Below are 22,681 nucleotides of genomic sequence, written 5' to 3'. Positions count from 1 at the left end.
CCCTCTCTTATGGTTTTATTCATGCTTCAATGATCATTACTTTCATATTACCTTTGCAAATAGATAACATGCTCATAATGGCTGAATTATTTTAATCTAGATTGTCACATGTTGTGGGTTCATGCATGTTAATTACGTTTAAGCTTTGACGAAACTAGGTGTCGTGCGGCAGATGCAGGTTTTAGATTAGTTTAATCGTGTTTATTTGCACGTTCCTTCTTCATGGACCCCAACTCGGCTGGACTGCTGAGCTTGGTTATGCATTAACTCATAATTAATTTCACTTGTTCAAACATATCTTCCCATGCACATGCATTCGGCAATTAGATCTTTACGTGTGTTCATCTTACGATTAGCCGAATGGTTTATAAACTTGTTGGCAGACAGCTTCCTATAGCTGTATGTCGTTGTAAGTGGCTTCAGGGCCGTATATATGGAACTGTCTGGTCTCACCTGACATGTTTCGGTTTGGCATTTAACTGTTTTATCCCTTGTTAGTTTTTTTCAGGTCAAACTGACTGGCACGTTTCCGGATCACGAAGCACCCGGGCACCCGATTGAAGCCACGCTTTCCGGCTTGCTGTGTGTGAGGCACAGTGCGTCACATTTTGTGTCAACACACTTTTTGGCACGCTCGGTGGGACAATCTGTTAGTTCAAGATGGCGTCTGAGATCAACAATGATCATGTTCTGGATGTGAGCATGGCAGAATTGCCAGATAATTACAGGGATTTAGTGCTACAAGCATGTGAGCAATACCAACGGAAGTGTTTGATGTCTTTTTCAAAAAACAAGAGCAACAAAGTGTTTCAAAAGCAGTCAATGCCAAGGGTTCTTCTTCCACATCAAACTGATTACACTGAAGAGGAGGATGCTCAGAAGATGGCAGCCCTGGTTTATAAAGCTATGGGAGAAACCATGACAAACCATCACACAACTTTTCTGAATACCTTTCGGGCAATCATGATCAGTACTTTTGGTCCAATGGTTGATAAATACTTTGAAGAAAATGTTGGCCCACTCAGTGGACCGACACTTTTCAATGTTCCAAAGCATCAAGAGAAGCCTGTTGGAAAAGAAGGAGCATCGACTTCAAATATAGGTGGATTGACTCACACTGAAAAGCAATCACATCCCACCTATGGCTAGGTAACATTTGGTACCACAGGAGAAGTGCCACCTTCAGCTTATAGAGTTTCTCCAGCATCAAACAGATTGCAGAAGAATATGTATGGAGATGGGTATAAAAAATTTACTGATTACAATGCTATCAATGTTGTGCTAAATCCAGGGTATAGGAGTGCTTCAGGATTGCCTTCTAGAGTGCAAGTACAAGGAAATTAGGATTCAGGCATTGATGTTTTGATGCACAGGATGGCTGATATGATGCAGAATCAGTTCGGCTTGAAGCCAAAAAATCAATCCTATTCATACAAGTCTCCTTATCCAGAGTGGTACAACAGAGTGGCGTTACCTCCAAGGGTGAAGCCTCCAACAGATTTGACCAAGTTTTCTGGTCAAGATGATACTAGTACCATAGAGCACATCAGTCGGTACTTAATGCAGCTTGGAGAAGCTGCTTCAGATGAAGCTTGGAGGATTCGATATTTTCCTTTGTCTCTTACAGGACCAGCTTTCACGTGGTTCACGTCTTTACCTGCTCATTCCATTGGTACATGGGCAGAGCTAGAGCAGAAGTTTCATTCATATTTCTACACGGGTACTAATGAGAAGAAGTTGGTCGATCTCATGAGTCTGAGGATGAGAACAAATGAGACACCATTGGAATATCTTCGCAGATTTAGGGAGACCAAGAATATGTGTTATTCTCTAAATTTACCAGATGATCAACTACCTAGAATAGCTATAGCAGGAATGTTGCCGAATATCAGGGAGAAGTTGTTCGGCATGGAGTTTGATGATCTTGGCCAACTTGCACAGCGTTTAGCAGCTATAAGTAATCAGGCCCAAGGATTCAGGAGAGATAATCGCTTTCAGAAGAACAATGCCACTAATGAGGTGTATCAAGGTTTTCTGGAGGAAGCGACTGAGTATATTGATGAAGATGAGATAGCTGCAGCTGAGTTGAATTGGGCAAAGGAGCCTACTCAAATTAGTCAACACTGGTTGAAACAACAAAAGGGAACCAATGATTTTGATGTTACTAAGGCAGACAGGCTTTTTACATTATTGATGAAGGAAGGACGCATCAAGCTGCCAGAAGGACATCTCATGCTACGTCCTGAAGGAGTGAAAGACAAAAAGTATTGTGGCTTCCATAACACTAATTCTCACTCTATCAATGATTGCCGAGTGTTCAGAATATGAATCCAGAAAGCTATCCAAGAGGGACATTTGAAGTTTGATGGCAAGATGAGAATTGATGATCAGCCTTTTCCACAAAGTATGATTTCTTTCTCTGTGAATATGGTCTCTGCCAATGATCTCAAAGGTAAAGGCAAGATGAAGGTGTTGACTTCTGATAGAGCAAAGAAAAGTGGTGCTGTTGACCTAGATCGGCAAGTCACCAGTAGAGAGCTGCAGCAACGAGTTCGGTTTCAGAATAGCCGAACCGAGAAAGGTCAAACTTCCAAACCCAGAGTTACATCACGTATTTTGCTAAACAAGTGGCAGAGAGAGCAAGAGAAGGAATACTATAAGAAGCGATGGTTTATGGAAGAATGCCGGAGGTATGAGGAAGAGGTATACCGAAGGGAGCAAGAAGAATACATGACAGAACAGGAGCAGTCTCATTGGGGGTTGTTCATTCTTTAGGCATTGTTGGAATGAAGGCTTGAGGTTGCCTGCTAGAAATAATTGTCCGGAGTGTAGTGCTCAGTACTCCGAGTATAGGCAATCTCGAGTCAACTGCCATCCCGTCTATGAAAGACTTGGAATGAAGGTTCCTAAAGATGATCGGCGCTTAAAAATAGATGATTTTGAGAATTAGCAAAGGAAAAGATTTGCAAGTCAAGGTTGGATTCATGATAGGGTGCATGATGAAGAAGCTGATTCCTATAGATACGTATGGCAAAAAGGACAGTGGTGTCCTCCAGGCCTGAGGAAAAGTCAGAAAAGAAGAGTTCAACGGTTGAGGAATAGGGAGTTGAAACAGGAAGTTACCGAAACAAAGCAAATATGGCGTCCTAAGAAGAAGCCTGATGAATGTGGTCCTTCGGCTGATGCTTGCATGGCTTTCTTCCTCCCATCAGAGTTTATAGCTCCCAAAAGCCAAGATGTCCAAGAAGAGGTGTACTCTGATTTTGATGAAAGTGAATGTCAGGATTTGATGGCCTAGCTTGTATTAACACAGCAGGCTGTTTTTGGCAAACCAATCAAGAATCGTCACTTGAGACCACTCTATTTAAAGGGATATGTCAATGGCAAGCCTTTAACTAAGATGTTTGTTGATGGAGGGGCTACTATCAATATCATGCCTTATACTACCTTCAGAAAGCTTGGGATGACTAATGAAGAATTGTTGAAAACTGACATGGTGCTTAGGGACTTTGCTGGCAACCCTTCTGATACCCGAGGTGCTATCCATGTCGAGCTGACTATTGGGTCGAAAACTCTGATTACTACCTTTTTTGTCATTGATGGCAAGGAGGCACAGTGCGTCACATTTTGTGTCCACACAACCTTCGCCTTGCTACCCATTCCATTGAAGTTGCTAGCGGCCTACGGCAATAAAAGCAATAGAGCATAAATACAAGAACCAAAAGACAATAAGAGGCTGACACATGAACTCGAAACCAAAATTACGAGAACAAAAGTCAGAAGCATAAAGGGAAGAACTACCATTTTGGTCCAAACTTGGCCGAAACAGTGAGTCTGTCTGATCACCACTTTCTTGTTGTTGCCCACCTTGCCAGCAATTTCCCTCCCGATGCAAATATCGGTGGGCTCAGCGGTGCCTCGACCCCGGCCACCGTAATTTCACTTGCGTGACTCCAACACAGCGGTACTCGCGCCGCGCCCTACAGTCACCTTTCTCTATCCACTCCTTCGACCTCGTGTCCCCCAACCATGTGGGACCGCATCTTCGACCTGAAGACTCGTCAAAGGATCATCACAGTTGGCATAGGAAAGGCCCATCGCTTCAAAGACGCGATTCAAGCGCCTCTTTCTGGCAAACACTGACATTTGCCTTTATGCTCCTTGTCTCCATAAAACCCAATAGTCTATTTAGCCTTATGCTCCATATGATTCACAAAACTAAAATCGGTCGAATAGGTGACCGACGGAGTGACGTTGATTTTGGGGGTAAACATACCCGTCCCTCCGTTCAAACTCAGAGAACCAGGTCTCGCTACTTAAGGGTGGGCGATCGCATGCAATCCACTCCTCAACCAAATCTCGACTGATCTGCCATCAGGATGTTAGGGCAAAAGCATCCGTCCCCTCTGCCCATCCAAAATTCGGCCTAGCAATACCCTTCCATAAAAGTCAACTCAGAAATAAGAATATGCGCTTTCAGCAGATTATTCACTAGCTCATCAGTAACATCTTCGTCAGAGCACACTCAGTAATAGAACCAATACTCTGTCCAGCGTGGCCATTTGTTCCGATAAGCTAGCACTATGGTCATAGTGCCTTGAGTCTTCTTCAACACGAAGTTGTAAGACCCATAGTGGGCCACCACTCTGCCTTCGTCCTCTTGTCCGTGACAACCTTCTTATGCAGCTGTGTCTTGTAATAATAAGCGAAGGTATCCACACACATGGGGCATACCTAGACATTTTGAGCACCATAATGAAAACATCAAGCCGAGCGAAGGCATTCGGAGTTAGCTAATGGATTTGCAAGTTGAAGCATTGCAGCACCTCACCAACGAAATCTTCACAAGGGAAACATAGCCCCACTTCGAAGAAGTCACGAAAAACTATGGCCTCGTATGACTCTAGTTTGGGAACCTCCTCTCGCTCTAGAGAGCGGCACCAACTGCGATGGTCAGCCTTTATAAGACCATGACCAACATAATCATCAAGGTCCTCTATCACATGTGACCGGCCCACTCAATAAGTAGCCGGAGAAAGATCTGCATGCTCTTTCAAACCAGAAGGCACCGGTCATGCTGTCTCATCCTCTTTGCCCTACTCCACCACCTCTACATCCACCTTGGTATCCTCGGCTGCTTCATCAGGCGAAGGACTGTGACCACACACAGCCGTGCCTGCCGGCACCAAACCGTCATCCTGCCTGTTTGGCAATTTACTTTCCATTTGATCCACATGGCTCGGCAAATGAGTCCGCGACTCCGAACTAGAATTGCCAGACGAGCTTTCGCCCAACGATGACTCACCTGACATCTATTCACGCACATAGCACAACAAAAAGTACAAGAAAAAACAGTAAAGAAATGAAAAATAAAAAAAATAAAAAGAGCGAAAACTAACATCAACCAGAAGTCAGAAGCGAACGAAGATAAAGCAAAAGTAAGACGAAACTTAACTGTAGAGAACTTACAAAGACCGGAGTCTTGCACCAGCGAGCGAAGCCAAAGACCAATGCAAGTGAAAGGGCAAAAAGCGAGCAAACGTCTGTAATCAAGAGCTGAGGAAAGAAGGGAGCGCATGGCTCCCCCCGGGGGGCCTCATATAGCCGCCCAGCGGGCGGCACGTGCTCCAAGAAACCGTCGCGACGGTTCGCATGAGCGTTGCAATGGCCCACCTACCGCGAAACAATAACTGCGACACGAAACCAAAAAATGGAATCAGTTAACAAATTCGCAAATATATATAATAAAAACAAACAATATGATAATAAAATAGTGATATATTAAAACAAAAGATGGTCCAGTCCTCTACTCTTCATAGGGGACGGCATCCGGGCCCCGTGGTAGATTCGTTTGGATAACGGCCATGCCATCCACACGAAAGGCGAAAGCCGTTCGAGCAATGCCGAGGGGCTAATGTTAGGGGCGTGCCAGGCCCTTGGGCACCCGCACGAGGCTCGTACGCCGTCACCCCCATGAGGCCTCATATTCGCCATAGCGAAAGGATGTGGGACACACGTGGAAAAAAGGGAAACCCAGTACGTGGCTCAAGTATCACATGTCATTTCGCCAAGGCGAAATGGCGGCATAGGCATTGGGCAGAGGTCCAATGTCTTTGCTCGGGCGAAAGGGCTAGCCCTGCATCCCTTGGGATTCGCTGCCTTTTCACCGGGGCGAGAAGCTGCCGTCATGCCGCCGAGGAGAATTTCTTAGTTGCGTATTTTGGGCCCGGATAGTCCAGGCGCTGGGTCTGCTCCTTTCGCCATGGCGAAGAGGTGTAAGTGGACCAGTAGTCATAGTGGTCGTTAGGGCCATTTCGCCTAGACGAATACTTGTCGCTTGCTTGTATGTCTGACCTTGTAGGTTTTCAAACGAGGGAGAGCTCGCCAGGGGGTAGGGTGCTGACAACCCCGACCTGCTGGGGACCACTTGGTCGGCAAAAGGGAGGCACGGCGTGGGGGCCAGAGGGCCGGCGCTACCTGACACGGGTGATATCTCCCAAAAGGCGAACGAGTCCCAGGCGGACGGGAATATTCCTCGATTGTGTAGCAGGTAGAAGGGTATTTTTGTCCATGGAAGGCCTGCGGGCATGTATCAAAAGCCCCCGAGATGGGGATTGTAAAGAGAGAGCCAGATGGTCCTATAAGTTTTGTTTTGTCCACCCAGTGTTCGAACCGGTATTCGGTTGCTTGATTCGCTCATTCCTCAACCCGATGTTCGAAGGCTGAGGCCGATATTTTTTCCCCACAAACATGCACATTACATGTATTTCATTATAAAGGGTAGCAAGTTTTACACAGTATGTCCAAAGGCGAGCGAGCTGCCCACTCTTGGACACCCCAACACAGCGAGCGATGTGTCATATATTTTTCATCTATCTGTTATAAGATATTCTGGATTACTCAACTCTATTTGTGTGCCTACCTTTCAAAACCCACCCATGCATGCCTTTTAAACCATCTTGTACAAAATGACTCATGATTAGTAGCCGAAATCAGTAATGTGCATGCATGTCTTTTTAAACTATGTGTTACTATAAAATGAAGCAATTTGACAACATGACAAAGTTATTCTTTTTCCATGTTCCTTATTTGGCCCTAAAATTCTTTGGGTACCTTGTATTTTAGGATGGAATATACAACAGTTTTAAAAGTGGCCTCCACGTTCGTCAAGAGAGCTTAGAAATTTCTAGATCAATCGAAAAAAAGAATATACACCATTAGATTTTATGATGATCTAATGGTTGAGAAATATATAGAGTATTCATGTCAATACCAGGCCTAGAGACAACAAGAATAATCAGAAAAAATAAAAGAATATCATTGTTGAATTTTATGACGATATAGCGGCCAAGAATAAATAGAGTATCTATATCAAATACAATTAATAAATAACTCAACTCCATTCATATCCAATATGGCAAGAAAAACTATTATAATCTAATCTAGTAATCAATGAAACAAATACATGTGGACCCAACTCAAAACTCATTTAGATGGCAATCCAATTAAATGGTAATTGGAGGATGCCAAGAAACAAATTCCGGCAACACTTGCTTAGGTTGAAAGTAGAAGGGAAAAAAGGTACTAAGAATAGTGAAGAATTTATTTTGAGCCTTTATGTGCTCCTCGATAATGTTGACAAATGTATCAAACATCAAGTGACAACACTAAAGGCCGGCGAGCGCCGGCCATAACGAACATGATTTTGGTTGCATCTTAAGGCAATAACGGATGAACAATAAAAACTGGGGAGAAAACTATATGGATCAAACGATAAGGAATAATCCATTTAAACTTTAGGCTCATGAAAGGAATCTTTGGATGGCTAGAGGGAGGTTTGAATAGCCTAAGTTTAAATTTTCTAAAAAGCACAACACTAGGTGTCGGGTTCATAAACCCGGGGTCCCCAATAGACCCGCTTCCCTATAATACTTGGCCCAGCAGGCGGCGCAGCAAAAGCGCGCATCTAGGCCGGCCCAGAAACACAATGATAGGCCAAGATTATGATTCGGTTCCCGACCAACACCTCCGGCCAAGAGACCTAGTCGGAGCCCCAACTAGAAGGCCTAGCCGTGGTGGGATAGCAGTCCGCCTCTGACCCTGTTCCTCCGACCGAGGATATGCCAAACCTTTGCTCGCCTCTCTTTCCCAACTGACCCCAAAAAAATCATAGCTATCTCCAACATGGGCCCTATACGCAACGTCAAGGGCATGTAGAGGCTCACCGGCTGCTTGGCCGCCCTGAGCTGGTTCATCTCCCGACTAAGCGAACAAGGGATGCCTCTATACAAACTTCTCAAGAAGACAGACGCATTCGTCTAGACAAAGGAGGCATAGTAGGCTTTGGAAAGCCTCAAAGCATCGCTAACGTCGGCCCCAATCCTTGTCGCTCCCAAATAGGGAGAACCTCTCCTCCTCTACATCACGGCAAGCAACCATGTGGTAAGCGTTGCCGTCATCGTCGAGAGGGAGGAGTCGAGAAACTCCCTGAAGGTCCAACGACCAGTGTACTTCGTCGGTGAGGTACTCACCGATGCCAAGGTTCGCTACCCCTAGGTCTAGAAGCTTCTATATGCCATGTTGATGGTGACCAAGAAGCTCCTACACTACTTCACTGATCATGAGGTCATCGTCGTCACTTCGTACCCGCTGGGAGAAATCATCCACAACCGTGACGCCGTAGGACGAATCTCCAAATGGGCACTCGAGCTCATGGGCCATGACATCAGGTATGTCCCCCACACTACTATTAAGTCTTAGGCTATTGCCAACTTCATCGCTGAATGCATGGAAGTTCAGCTCCTGACCCCGCACGTCACCCATGAGTACTGGACGATGTACTTCGACAGGTCGGTCATGGCGCTCGGCTCGGGGACTAGAGTGGTTCTGATCTCCTTGGATGGGAACAGGCTCTGCTACACAATCCATCTTCATTTTTTAGCCATGAACAATGCCACAGAGTACGAAGCCCTCATCAATGGGCTATGCATCACCACTGAGCTCGGCGCAACGCGACTATATGTCTATGGTGACTCGAAGCTAGTCATCAACCAAGTCATGAAGGAATCCTCCTACAAGAGCCCTCTCATGGTGGCATACTACCAAGAGGTGCGCAAGCTCGAGGGCAAGTTCTGAGGGATAGAGCTACATCATGTTGCCCGAAAGGACAATGATGCTGCCAACTTCCTCACGAAATTGACTGCCAGGCGGGTTCTGTCTCTAGATGGGATCTTCATCAATGACCTCCATGAGCCAGTTGCCCATGTTTTGGAGGATCTGACTTCATTGTGGCTCAACCCTGACCAAGCGCTCGGGGGCTCCGGCGCTCCAACATGATATGACCCTGACTAGGTGCTCGGGGGCTCAGGCCCTGACATTCCTATCGCAACATCGACAGGCGACACAACCGTGATGATGCTCGTCCTGGCCTACTAGAGAGCGCTGCTGCTCGCCTACATCCTCGAAGAAGTCCTCCCACCAGAAAAGACTAAAGCACAACGAGTCGCTCGACGCGCCAAGATGTTCGTCGCCATCGGTGATGAACTTTACAAACGAAGTCCGTTGGAAGTACTCATGAAGTGCATCCCAACCGACCAGGGGAAACAACTCCTCCTCGAAGTCCACGATAGAATCTACGAACATCACATGGCCCCAAGGCCACTGGTCAAGAAAGCCTTTTGCTAAGGTTTCTATTGGCCCACTGCACTCCGAGTCGCAGAGGAGGTTGTCCGTAGGTGTGAAGGATGCCAGTTCTATGCTCGACAAACTCACTTGCCAGTGTAGGAGCTACAAACCATCCCCACCACCTAGCCATTTGTGGTCTAGGGCCTCGACATGGTTGGGCCCCTAAAAAAGGCCCCAAGTGGCTTCACTCACCTACTCGTGGTGGTGGACAAGTTCACCAAGTGGATCGAGGCGAAGCCCATCAACAACATTCACTCGAAAGAGGCGGTCAAGTTCTTCCTCGATATCATCTATTAGTTTGGTGTTCCTAACTGTATCATCACTGACCACGAAACCAACTTCATTGGCAAGAAGTTCCTGGACTTTTGTGATGGATACGGCATCAGGATCGATTGGGCCTAACGATCAGGTCGAACGGGCCAATGGCATGGTCCTCCAAGGACTCAAGCCCTATATTTTCGACCAACTCAAAAAGTATGCTGGGCGATGGGTTGTAGAGGTGCCCGACAGTCCTCTGGAGCCTAAGAATGACTCCAAACCGATCCATAGGGTTCACCCCTTTCTTCCTAATGTACGGAGCTAAAGCTGTTTTGCCATCCGACCTTGATAACGGTGCCCCAAGAGTGAGGGCATTTGACCAAGACCGAGCCATGGAGGCTCAGTAGGATATGATCGACCTGCTCGAGGAGGCTCATGAGATAGCCATCATCTGCTCCGCTCGTTACCAAGATACTCTCCGCAGGTACCACAAGAGAAAAATCAGGGGGAGGGCCTGTGAGGTCGGTGATCTCATACTCCAGAGGACCTAGTCAACCAAGGACAAGCACAAGCTCTCTCCACCATGGGAAGGACTATACACGGTGGCCAAGGTGATCCGACCGAGCGCCTACCGGCTGAAGGACAACAATGGCAATGTTCTCATCAACACATGGAACATCGAACAGTTACGTCGTTTCTTTCCCTAAGCTCAGTCTTTACTGCTCATTTCTATCTAAAACTTGCTCCTACAGCACCCCAGCCCAAGCACTCTCGGCCAGGGTCGCTCGGGGGATCCATGGGGGTGTGATACTAGTCCCTCTTTACTATTGTTCAGTAACACTTTTTGCTCAAATAAAAGGGCGTCCTGTTCCTTTGACTACCCTACGTAACTTACACTTTAGCCTCCCAACCGATCAGACCCCGCCATGAATTAAGGTTACGAGCAGCTAAGCCTCACGAGACACGCCCGGGTTCTCAAGGTTGTAGCCCACGATCAATGGGTAGGTGTGAAAAGCAAAGGACAAAAAGCAAAGTTACACAAGGATAGAAACAAGGGTGGGCGGGACAAGCTTCCCCTCACTATTGATTTCATCACAAAAGAACATAAACTATTCACACATGGGCTCCCCCATGAATTTATCTTTTTACAAAGACTGACTACTTTTATACAATTCTATTGTGGTCCGCCGGTCGTATCGGTGGACGATGCGGCCAACAAAGATGAAGGCAGCTTAGTTGTGGTCGGGACGACAACGCTCGGCTCGGCTACGGTTGGAATGACATTTGGCTCGGTTGCGGGTAGGACGATGCTCGCCTCCGCCATGGTAGGCTGGATGACATCTTCCTGGCATGCACCTGTAGCATCTGTCGAGCGACGAGCCTCCATCACCCACCACATGGTGACCTGCTTGGCGACCACCTGTACGTGTGGTGCCAAGCTTTCCCCTAGCGCCTGGATCTCATCCGCGCTCCACCTGCTGGCATATCCTCTGTAGGTGGGCGTGAAGTACAGGCTAGGGTAGTGGGTCACCACCGATGTTAGCACCCCCGATGTCCCATAGAACATGCCATCGGAGATGAGTGCCCGAACCTCATTCAGGACCTCCGACAGCTGGACGGCGGGCGTGCTAGTGCTAGGGTTCGACCCAAACACCTCAGCGACCACCACATGCGTGATGTTGCAGAGTTGGTCGAGCTCTCCCTCGAGAATGCTTCGCTCCTCCAGGGACTGGGCCAGTGCCTCTGCGCTTTGACCTACCATCACTCTAGCCGCCTCTAGCTCCTGCTCTAGAGAGCTAACCTTTCCACCCAGTTCTGGAAATGGACGACAAATTAAGGAGCAAGGAAAAGAAAAATTCAAGACATCAATCGAGGGCAGGACAGGTACGTACCGAGGTGGGCGCTTTTGAGAACGGTAAGCCCTTCCCCTTGCTGGGTCACTAGCTCGAGCAGTCAAGCATTCGACTCCTCTGCCCTGAGCATCTACCCTCGAAGCACGACCACCTCCTGCTCGGTATCCGATCGGGCCTTCCGCTCCACCTCCAGAGCCTCTAAGGACTTTCGGAGTGCCACCTCGATCCTTGCCAAGTGAGCCTGCGCCGCGTGAAGCTTCTGCTCGGTAGCTGTCCCCCACTCTACCACACGCTACTCCGCTTCTTGGGCTCCCATCACCTCTGCCGACTGGCCTTGGGACTCACGGCGAGCGGATTCCAACTTGCGCCTAAGCTTGTCGACCCACCGCAATGCCGCCACTAGCCTGCTTCCACTCCGGTCATCACAACCCGCCATAGGCTAGGTCTCCACTCTTCTTGCATAGGAGGTGGGGAGGTCCCCAGTCCTGCCGGCTCCTGGCCGCTGCCAAAAAAGGCACAAGTGTAGGTTAGTCACACTCAAAAACTGAACTATGAGAACAAAGGGAAGCATGAATACATACCTAGATGAAAGCGGCAGAACCTTGAAGCCTCGACCGGCTGACGATGAGCTGACCGGACAAGGATCGCTCAGGGGTCATGACCCGCACCCCCTCAGATCAACCGAGGGTGGGGGTGACCCGACCAGTCCTTGTTCGGCCCACGAATGGCCGCGACCACCATCTCATGCCAAAACCACCAGAGCAAATGGCGGAGCATCTCCCCAGTGGGGTCGCGCACACGCGTCAACCCCGAAGACGTAGGGGAATGATCACGTTCCCCCGACCGATAGGCGTGCTGTGCCACACTTGGAGCAGGGGGCCACGAAGCCAAAGACACCTCTGAAGGCTGCGGTGACCGCGCCCGCTTTGCCTCCCATTCACGGGCAACATCCTCGCCTACAGCATGCTTCCTTGACTTAGGAGCGTCACTGTGTGTCTTCATACCGTGCCCGCCGCCGATAGGTGCAGCCGTAGGCACGTGGTGCTCCACTAAGGTCATGGCAGTGCCCTCGTCTCCCTCATCCTCGAAGGAACCTGCATCGTCGCCAGACTCTATGGGGTCATTCGACTCGAGCTCCTCCACCTCCTCCCGGTGCTCGCCGCCACGGAACCGCTAGTTGATCTCCTTCCCCTTCTCAAACCACCTCTGGACCTTCATGGTTTTCTTCTTCTTGGAAAGCGTGGCCTCCCTCTAGGTGGCTTGCCGAGCCATGCCTTCCACATTCTCGAAAGATGCCGCTAGGATTTATAGCCTATGAGCCCCTGCAAAACAGGCGGCTTAAAATTGATCTAAAGATCAAAATAGAAAGGAAAAAAGTCACGGGAAAGGACTTTACCAGATCGAACAGCTTCGAGGCATGGAGAGGTCTAGGCGTTCCTTCGAGGGACTCATCATCCCCCAACTGTAGCACCCGATCAAGATAACTCCAGACTTCATCCCTTGACAACTCCTCCGGCGACGCGCAGTCAGGATCCGTCGGGCTAGAGTATTCCCACATCGGCCACGTTCTCTTCACTAATGGGGCAACCCAATGGTGGAAGAAGGTAAGGAAGACCTGCAACCCATCGAGGCCATGCCGCATGAGCCTCTGAAGCTCCATCTCAATGATCTCTAGCTTGTTCGGCCGACGGGTAGGACCCCACAACCAGCTTTTCCTCCTCTCCGGCCTCTCCACGGTGAACATCGAGAACGGCGCCTCTGCTGGGTTCCTAATGTAGAACCACTCGCCATGCCATCCCTGGTTGGAGTCACTAGGGGAGTATGCCGGGTAGGGGACCGATGGCTTAGGCCACTTCTGTAGGGTGAACCCGCCGACCGAAGTGATTTTGGGTGGTTTCCTCTCGGACAGGGCCCGTCCACTGAAGATCCACCGGAAGAGGTCCACATGCGGCTCCATCCTGAGGAAGGCCTCACAGACAGTGACGAAGCCAGCGATGTGCAGCACCCTAGTCGGGTTGAGGTGCTGCAACTCTAGGCTCCACTAGTTGAGGAGCCCGCGTAGGAACTAGTGCGTAGGGTATCTGAGCCCGCACTCGTGGAAGGCAAGGAAGGAGATGACCTCATTGGCCTAGGGTTGCGGAACAAACTCCCCTAGCATGGGACCCTCCAATACGCCACTTCCTTCGGTGGGAGCAGCCCCTTCTTAGCGAAGGCAGCCAACACCTCCTCATCCATGTTGGAAAGGCCTCTAGTTCAACATCGCGCCATAGATCTATGAACAGATCTGTAAGTTTTTCCTCTCCCTCGCTCTGCTCTCCTCTCTCCTAGAAACCCCCATGGCGCGCAAAGGTGCTTAGCAAAAAGAAGGAAGAGGAAGCGGTGGTGGTGAAGGAAAGGCGAAGAGACTGGAGAAAAAACCCTCTCCTCCCCCCCTATTTAATGCGTAAGGACGTGCGGCGGGACGTGGCCTGGCTGACGGGACGCGCCTGCTCGACAGCACATCGCCTGGCTAGCAGGATGTAGCCAGGGCGGGGCCCACCACTACCACAACCCGAGCATGGGAAACGAGGCATAGCCACATGCAAATGACCCTCTGCCTTCCTAGGAAAGGTTTGGAGGGGCCCACCAATGGAATCTCCATCGAGGAGAAGCCAGCCGGTCACCCAAGTCGATCGGACGACTCAGGCGGCTGCCGAGAAACGGGTAAGGAGTGGTGGGATACCCCATGCAGGTTATCCCGACTCCATCATGAACGACGGACCCAGATTCCACTCGAACATATCCGATAGGAGCTCCCCAAACCCATCACTCTAGCCATTGAGATAACTTTACCAACCCCCATTTTACTTTTCCAGTGCATGAGCAATCATTCATCCATTCTCATGCATGCATTCATACATTCAGTCATATATTCATCCATACATTCATCCCCGACATCCAAACATTGCATGTGCAATTGTTGCATCACAACGCTTCATGTCGCGTCACGAAGCGGTAGTCGTCTCATTCGATATGAGTGGCGACTGACCGGGGTTCAAAGGCTGGCCTGCAAAGGACTCGAGGCTGCCTAGCGTCAAATAGAGCCAAGGGAGAAAACACAGATGAGCCCCAGTGGCCCTCGCTCGATCCGCTCAGAAGCGGACAGGGTCATCTCAACATTCTCGTTCGATCCTGACCTCGAGCCATGCTCATAGAATCTCCATCGAGGGGAGGCCAATGGGCCACCTGAGTCAGTCTCTAGAATGGCTTGAGCATCTGTCGGGAGGCAGATTAAGGAGCAGTGGAATGCCAAATGAGGGCTATGCCGACCCTATTACGAACGATGGGCCTGAATTCCACTCGGACAGGCCCATTAGTGAGCTCACCGAGTGCGTCACTCGAGCCATCGAGGCAAGCGACATTAGCTCAACCCCTCCGGTTGCAGAAACCGCAGACGGGGTGACGCATGAAACTCGACCGACCCCTACCGTACCCAATGGGGCTCGAGGGCTCAGGCTGCCTGACCCTGACTCGGGAATCCAACCAACCGCGCAGGTCGTGGGCGGGACAAACACGGGCGAACACCCCGACCGACTCACCAGTCGGCCGTAGGCTCGGGGGCTACACCCACCGAGTGCGCTCGCTCGCACCCGGCAGAAGACGAACTACCAAAGAGTTCCCCCCTTTGGGGGCTAGGCGCCTATGTCTACTCGATGCGCCTCCACGGCCTTCGCTAGTCCCCTCATCAGGGGCTAGGTGCCAATATCCCCTCGACGCACCTCCATGGCCTTCGCCAGTCCTCCCCGTGGAGACTGGGTGCCTAAATCCTACTTGGTTACCCTACGCGGTACAACAAACCAAGGGATAAAACACAAAAGTTCTAATAAATAGCCCACCTCCACGGTGCAATGGGCATAGGAATTACAAAGCAAATAAAAGTTTTCATTAAGCTAAAAATATAAGCCCCAGGCTTTTACAATAGCATGCAAAGCATGTGTGAACAGCCCCTGGGACTGCTCCACACCTTGGAGCATGAAGCGGAACAAGGGAGCCAAGATCCTTGTTCTCATCGCTACAATGCTCTCCTCCCTCTCTCCATCCTCTGATCCAGAATCTAGGATAGGGACCCGTTCGAGACGTACGATGCTCTCTCCTTACGAGAGATCTTCTAGCATCATACTCCCATGCGCCCTCAAAAGCGGCGACTCAATAGCCTCTTCATGGCTTCACAGAAGCCCCAAAGGGGCTCAAGGGATCCTATCGGGTTCATAAACCCGGGGTCCCCAATGGACCCGCTTCCCTGCAATACTTGACCTAGCAGGCGGCGTAGCGATAGCGCGCGTCTGGGCCAGCCTAGATACACAATGACAGGCCGAGACCACAATCTGGTTCCTGACCAACACCTCCGGCCAAGAGACCTGGTCGGAGCCTTGACCGGAAGGCCTGGCCGTGGTGGGACCGTAGTCCGACTCCGACCCCATTCCTCCGACCGAGAATATGCCGAACCTTTGCTCGCCTCTCTTTCCTGACTGACATGGTCGGGGCCGACTGGGAACGACCGACCAGGACGCCTGTTCAGTGTGGGCCCGGGGAGCAGGCTTAGCAGATAAGGTAAGGCGCTCAAGTCAACCGCAATACCGAGGACCATACCCTGCCATGCCCTGCGCACCTGCAGGACGGTGCTATCAGGCCATGTCAGACGGACACTATACAGCCTGTCAGATGCGTTAGAGCACAAACAGCATTGTAGGCATCGTTGTTTGCCATCCCAGGTGAACACTGTGTAGCCTGCGAGGTACAACAGGTCATGAACAGTAAGGTGAGTGATGGTGGTGTAAACAGTATGGCGGGCGAGGGCATGCCGTACCCGACGGCGTGGGCGACAAGACTAGGTAGCACCCGTTCACACTCTCTCCCTTTCTGTCTTTGACTTGTGAAGCCATCCCCTTCATCTATAAAAGGGGATGCCCTCTCTCCTAAAAGGACACAGTCTACACGTTCTCAACAACGGATAAGCTTGGACACACAGAGCACACGCTCTAATATTAGCATATGTTTGAGCATCCGTCACTCTCTTCCACTCGGATCAGAGTCCGACCGGGCCTCTAACACCCCCTTCTCATTCCTATTCGTTTGTAAACCCACAGCAAACTTTGAGCACCTGGGCTCATAAATAAAGTTATCGACTGACTGAAACTGGATGTAGGGCACGTTGCCTGAACCAATATAAATCATGTGTCATCGCATGCTAGGCCACATCCGATCACAGCGTACGACAAAACTATAAATATTTACTTGTCGGCCACATTTCGCACCGACACTCGGTGAAACCGTTAGCACCCTAGGATGACAAGCAAGACTAATATCACTACTCTATGAATTGATCAAAGCAAGAAAAAAGACACAAGATTAGAGAGCTCGATACCGCACATGAGGAATGCCACAAGACATATCCATGTGGTTCGGTGACTGCTCGGTCACCTATATATGTCCTTGTTGAGGCAAGCTCAAGGATCACCGTCTTTCTATCAAGACTCAACCCCGCATGGTTGCCTCCTCCACTTGAGGGCTTGGTCTCTATGCCGACTAGATCACAAGATGCTTCTCCAAGACCCGATTCTAATAAGTGTTGTTCTTTGCCAACTTTGGTGAGGATGAGCACAAGAGCCTCTCACAATCGCCTCATGAGAACCACACAATCTTCACTTGAGTACTTCAACAAAGTCACCGTTGCTCCAAATTGTCTAGGTGGTGACAACCATCAGGAGTAACAAGAACACAACAAACATGATCACCTAGTGCCACAAGCTATTATCTCCCAAAGCAAATACCCTGGATCACTCCAATCTCACCAAGAATGCAATCATCGGCAAGCAAATGTGAGTGGAGGTATTTCTTGAGCTCTAATTGGTGTGTATAAGCAAAGGAACCCAAGAGTTCTTACATGTCTGGCCACACACTTTATTTATAGCCCCTCTCAAGAAACTAGCTGTTTTAACTGAAAACACTTTTCGTGCGACAACCATAGAGCTCCGGTGGGGTCAACGGAGATCCCGAATGGTTACTGACATATGCCAAAATTAGCCATTGCATGCACTCTATCTGTTCAGTATCACTCTGGTGGCCCTAGAGACTCCCGATGACCTCAAAGGCCTTCTGCAGAACTAAATTTTGACAAACCTTAAGCTTTGGTTGGTCATCGAAGTCCTTCATCAGAGGGCTTTGGTGCCCCTCCATACCTTTCGCAAAACCGTTTTGAGCTAGGGTAAAGCTTTGGTGCTGCTCTCTGGTGCGCCACCAGAGAGTTTCGGTGTTGCCGTTTGAAAACTCTTGTTTATTGGCCCTTTGAGCACTTGTGTGCTTGTCAAAACTAAAGTTCGGTGCCCACCTCTCCGACGGCATCGGTAGTTAGGGTTTGCCTCAACTGAAAACACAGTGGTTGGTCGGTGGGTGAGCTTCGGTGGCTATAAAAATAATTTGCCGAGCTATTTCTCTCAAATTGTTTCATGGGCTTGTGCAAATATGCATTGCCTAGTACAATGTACTGGGTAATGTTGTATTATATTGGGCCTGCTTCGAGTATCGTGCAAGGCTGCATTAGAGCCTTTGCATGCTAGATAATTACAATGCACAAATCTAGATACAGACTAATACAGATAACAAATTAAACCTAAGCCACGTTATTTACGTTGGTGTTATCCAACAAAAACACGATAGGAAGCCATGACAGGGGAGATGTTCCTAGGAAAATGAAGGTGCAGAGCGGAGGTCCAATCTTACGATACCGGGTCCTCCGCCACGCTAGAAAGTGGCCCTGTTTAGTTTCAAGCTCCTAAAATTTTTAGAAGCTAAAAGTTTTAGAAACTTTTATAAGGCTGCTAAAACCTTTTAAAAGAATGTTTGATTTCATCTTCTAAAATTGACTAAAAGCAATAAATGCATTAGCAAATAGACCATGCAGCCCTCCTCTAGGAGCGAGAGAGAGGGGGCAGGGCAATAAAGGAGAGACAGTGGGGGTTCACTTTAAGAGCTTTTAGGAGGGGTGGAGCTCCTAAAGTTTTTAGTATCTCCTAGAGTTTTTAGAAGCTTTTAGAGAAGATGTTTGGTTCTTTAGGCTATCCAGATTTTAGCTCCTAACACTTGTAGGAGGGGTAACCAAACAGGACCGTAGTATAAACAAAGTGGTGCGATGATTTCGTTTCATCATTGTATAATCGCATCATCGGTAATTCAGTATCAGTGTATGTGTAGAAACATACACCCGCATGATGACACCATGATTGAGTCCTTTCCAGCGCCTCGTCCGTGCCCGCGTGGCCGCATGTCCTTGGTTTGGTTGGCTCCTCGGGCAAGGAGTCAAGGACCATGTATGTGTTCTCCTCTAAAACGTTAAATTTTTCAAGATTCTCTGTCACATCGAATCTTTGGACGTATACATGAAGAATTAAATATAAATAAAAAATAAAACTAATTACACAGTTTAGACGAAATCCACGAGACGAATCTTTTAAGCCTAATTAGACTATGATTGGACAATATTTGTCAAATAACAACGAAAACGCTACAGTCGCATTTTGCCAAAAATTTTGGCAACTAAACCGGGCCTCGGTAGCGGAGTGCATTTTTCACGGCGATATTCGAATGCGATGACGGGCGCGACGAATCCAATCCCGGTGGGTAAACCAAGTTTCATGGCGCTGGCGCAGAGGAGCTGGGTGCTCGTGGGGGCAGCAAGACAAACGAATGAAGCGAGAGCGTGCAGCCCGGAGCTGGGTGAATATGACGACGGTCTGAGCTCTGAACAGGGCAGGGCTGCATCTGGCTATTTTCTGGGGACACCGAGCTGAGATTCTCTCGGCGGAAGGTGGAACGGGAAAAAAGGTCGTCGGTGAGTGGTGGTGGGGAACCAAAGCAAGTGCGTGCGCGCCCGTGCCAGCCATTCATCCCCGTTTAGTTGCCAAAAATTTTTGCATAGTAACTGTCACATCGAATCTTGCGGCACATGCATGGAGTACTAAATGTAGACGAAAAAAAAAACTAATTACACAGTTGGTCGAGAAATCGCGAGACGAAACTTTTGAACCTAATTAGTCCATAATTAGACACTAATTACCAAATACAAACGAAATGCTACAGTGAGCCAAAATCCAAAAATTTTTGGATCTAAACACACACAATTATCGGGCCCAAAAAGGCGCCCTCCTCGCCCTCGATACCCACGCCGCGTCCCCCATCGGAATCCCTGCCGGATCCCAAACACCGAGCAAATTCAAAGGCCTTCTTCCCCTTCCGGAGCCGTGACCACTGACCAAGTGACCAGAAACCCCAAGCTGCACTGAGCAGTGAGCACGGTTCCACTGCCTCCTCTCGCTTAATCACGTGCTAGGGGGGGGGGGGGGGCGATTAGACACAAATCAGCATGAAGATCAGCGCAGATCTGACCATGGATTAACATAACCCTTTACCCCATAATCATGGTGGCCGAAAAGTAGCAAATAAAGCCTGCTAGCTCCTGCTCGGCTTTGTTGCTGTTGTTGTTACCTAGCGGCAGGCTTTGCTTTGTGTTCACCTAGCTCTTGACCTCTTGTGATCTGGAGTGGAGGGTGGTGCAGTCGTGCTGGTGCCCGTTGTGCTTGTGCTTTGGGCTTTGGCTTTTTAGGTGCCCTCTGCAGTCTGCACTCTGCCCTGCACCTGCACTCAGGTCACCCAACCCAACAGTGTCCAGTCACTACACTGCTCGGCTCGGCTGCTCCCCACCACCGTGTGCCCCGCTTCCTTCTTCAACAACGCCCTCAAAGGCCACCGCTCCACTAGCTTCACCACTCTCATTTTCAAGGCACCGACTCAAGAAACACTGAGCACCAGCATTGCAGGTTGCAGGAGCTGAAGCAGAGAGTTGTAGAGACTAGAGACACGAGAGCTGATTGAGGAGGGAAGAAGAAACGATGGGTGCTGTGACGACGACGCTGCTCTGCAACAACGCCGTGCCCGTGCGGTGCTCCTGCACGCTCCTCGCGCTGCTGCTCTGCTTCCAGCTCCTGCACACATCATCGCAGGCCTTCAAGGTAGGCACATCGACATGCACTGCACTGCACGCGCATTGTTCGCTGTACTCGCAGCAGCTACGCTACAACAATGCACGAGTAAGCAGCTTAACGACGTGTACGTTTCAGCTGCGCGGCGGCGGCTACGAGGAGAAGAAGGTCTCGCTGGCCGTCATCGTGCCGGACCCTTCGCCGGAGCTGTCGGGCCTGTCCCCGTCCCCGCTCGCCGCGCCGCCACCGGTCCACGGCGGCGGCGGCGGCGACGACATGCGGCCCAAGCTGCCGACGGAGCGGTGGCACCGGGGCAGGGGAGAGGTCCGGCGCGCAGCGCACCCGCCGGCGGCCACGGCCGCCCACGAGGCGCCAACGGCGGCACCGTCGGCGTCGGCTGGCCCTGCCAGAGCCCCCGCCGCCGGGGCGCCGGCGCCGGACTCCGGGAGCGGCGGCACGGCGTTCATCAGTAGCAGCCCCGCCGTGCCGGTCCCGCGCGGCGTCACGGACACGGCCACCATCTTGCCCATGCCCGTGCCCGGAGAAAAGCGCCAGGTGGGTAGTGGTTCACGTAGTGCGATCACGGCGCGGCCCATTGCACTGCACTGCATGGTTCCATACTTCCATCATGCAGCACAGTTTTACATGCACCGCCTTTGTTACTTTCGCTTCTCCAGTTTAGTAGTAACTTCTTTTTCTCAACAGTAACTTTTAAAAGTTGTAGTGTTGCATTTTAACTCTGTCACTCTCTGTCTAACTTGTTTCTTGATGATATCCTAATTTTGTGGGTTTTCAGGAGGTCGGAGCCGGCAGTTCGGTTGAAGCCGCCTGTGCAGTGCCGCTGCTGCTGGGGATCATGGTGATGATGGCGTCCTTTGGGATTTAATGCATGCGGTTTAAAAGTAGCAGTAGCAGGAGAGATAAAGCTTGTTCCTTTCCTCTGGTTTGTTCCTTTCCGTGCCGCCGGCGGCCCCCTGACCCCTCTTCTAATCCTCTGTAAACAAAGCTCGTCAAGTCTTCCTTTTGCTATCTGCCACGCACGTCGTCGTTCCTGCCATCCTTTTGAGAATATTGACACTAGCAGCATACTAGTATGCTATGGCCAGGGACAAAGCAATCGATGTACTCACGGTTTGGTGCACGTCCGTGCCATGCCATGCCATGTGCACGAAAAGCATTGCATGGTACTATATGCAGTGGATACTGACTCGAAACGTCTAAGGGTACATCTGCAACAAAGCAACAATAACACACAAATAACTACGGATGAAAACGGTACGGATATTTTCCGACCGTATTCGAAACCGAATCTGTTTAGAGGGGTTGAGATCTGTCCGTATCCGAGCCCGAATATCCAACATCCGATACCGCATCCGTATCCAAATACTCAAATCGCATATTTATGATGTCGATATCCAATCGTATCATATCCGACATAATTGACACTATCCGTATTCGAATCCGAATCCGGACAGAATATGAAAACAAATGTAATATCGGTGATATCCGTCCGTATCCGATCCGTTTTCATCCCTACAAATAACAAGGATACAGATCATTCGTCCAGTGACGTGTCGAGATGCGGCGCGCGTGATGTGTCCTGTTCCACCACCATCGGACGTTGCTAGCGGCTCCAACGGCGCCAGCGTCAGGATGCGCCATTGGCCCCGGCGATGCTTGTCCAAGCTCATCGATGGAGATGAGGTCAGAGCTGACCAGAAATAATGGACAAGATGGGGCTTTTATCTAGCCGGAGGCCGGAGCTGGGAAAGTGGCCGAAGAGTGAGGGAGGAATTTTTTAAGAAAAGAAATCAAATATGACTTCTTCGGTCGACGTCGGGACATGTTGCTTATTGCGTGAGTAATAGCCCT

At 49.8% G+C, this 22,681-nt stretch overlaps 1 protein-coding gene across 1 annotated transcript; it reads left to right on the top strand.

Moving 5' to 3' along the window:
• The first annotated feature begins 20,406 nt into the window (after positions 1-20,406).
• Positions 20,407-21,946, top strand: LOC136463509 (uncharacterized). Its single transcript, XM_066462500.1, has 3 exons — positions 20,407-20,839; positions 20,948-21,364; positions 21,606-21,946. The coding sequence occupies exons 1-3, from the start codon at positions 20,720-20,722 to the stop codon at positions 21,693-21,695; spliced, it is 627 nt and encodes a 208-aa protein (XP_066318597.1). The 5' UTR covers positions 20,407-20,719; the 3' UTR covers positions 21,696-21,946.
• The last annotated feature ends 735 nt before the right edge of the window (positions 21,947-22,681 follow it).

Source organism: Miscanthus floridulus, chromosome 7 (genome assembly GCF_019320115.1).
Source record: "Miscanthus floridulus cultivar M001 chromosome 7, ASM1932011v1, whole genome shotgun sequence".
Classification (NCBI taxonomy): Eukaryota; Viridiplantae; Streptophyta; class Magnoliopsida; order Poales; family Poaceae; genus Miscanthus; species Miscanthus floridulus.
The sequence above is the reverse complement of the archived record's forward strand: the minus strand, read 5'-3'. Positions and strand labels throughout refer to the sequence as shown.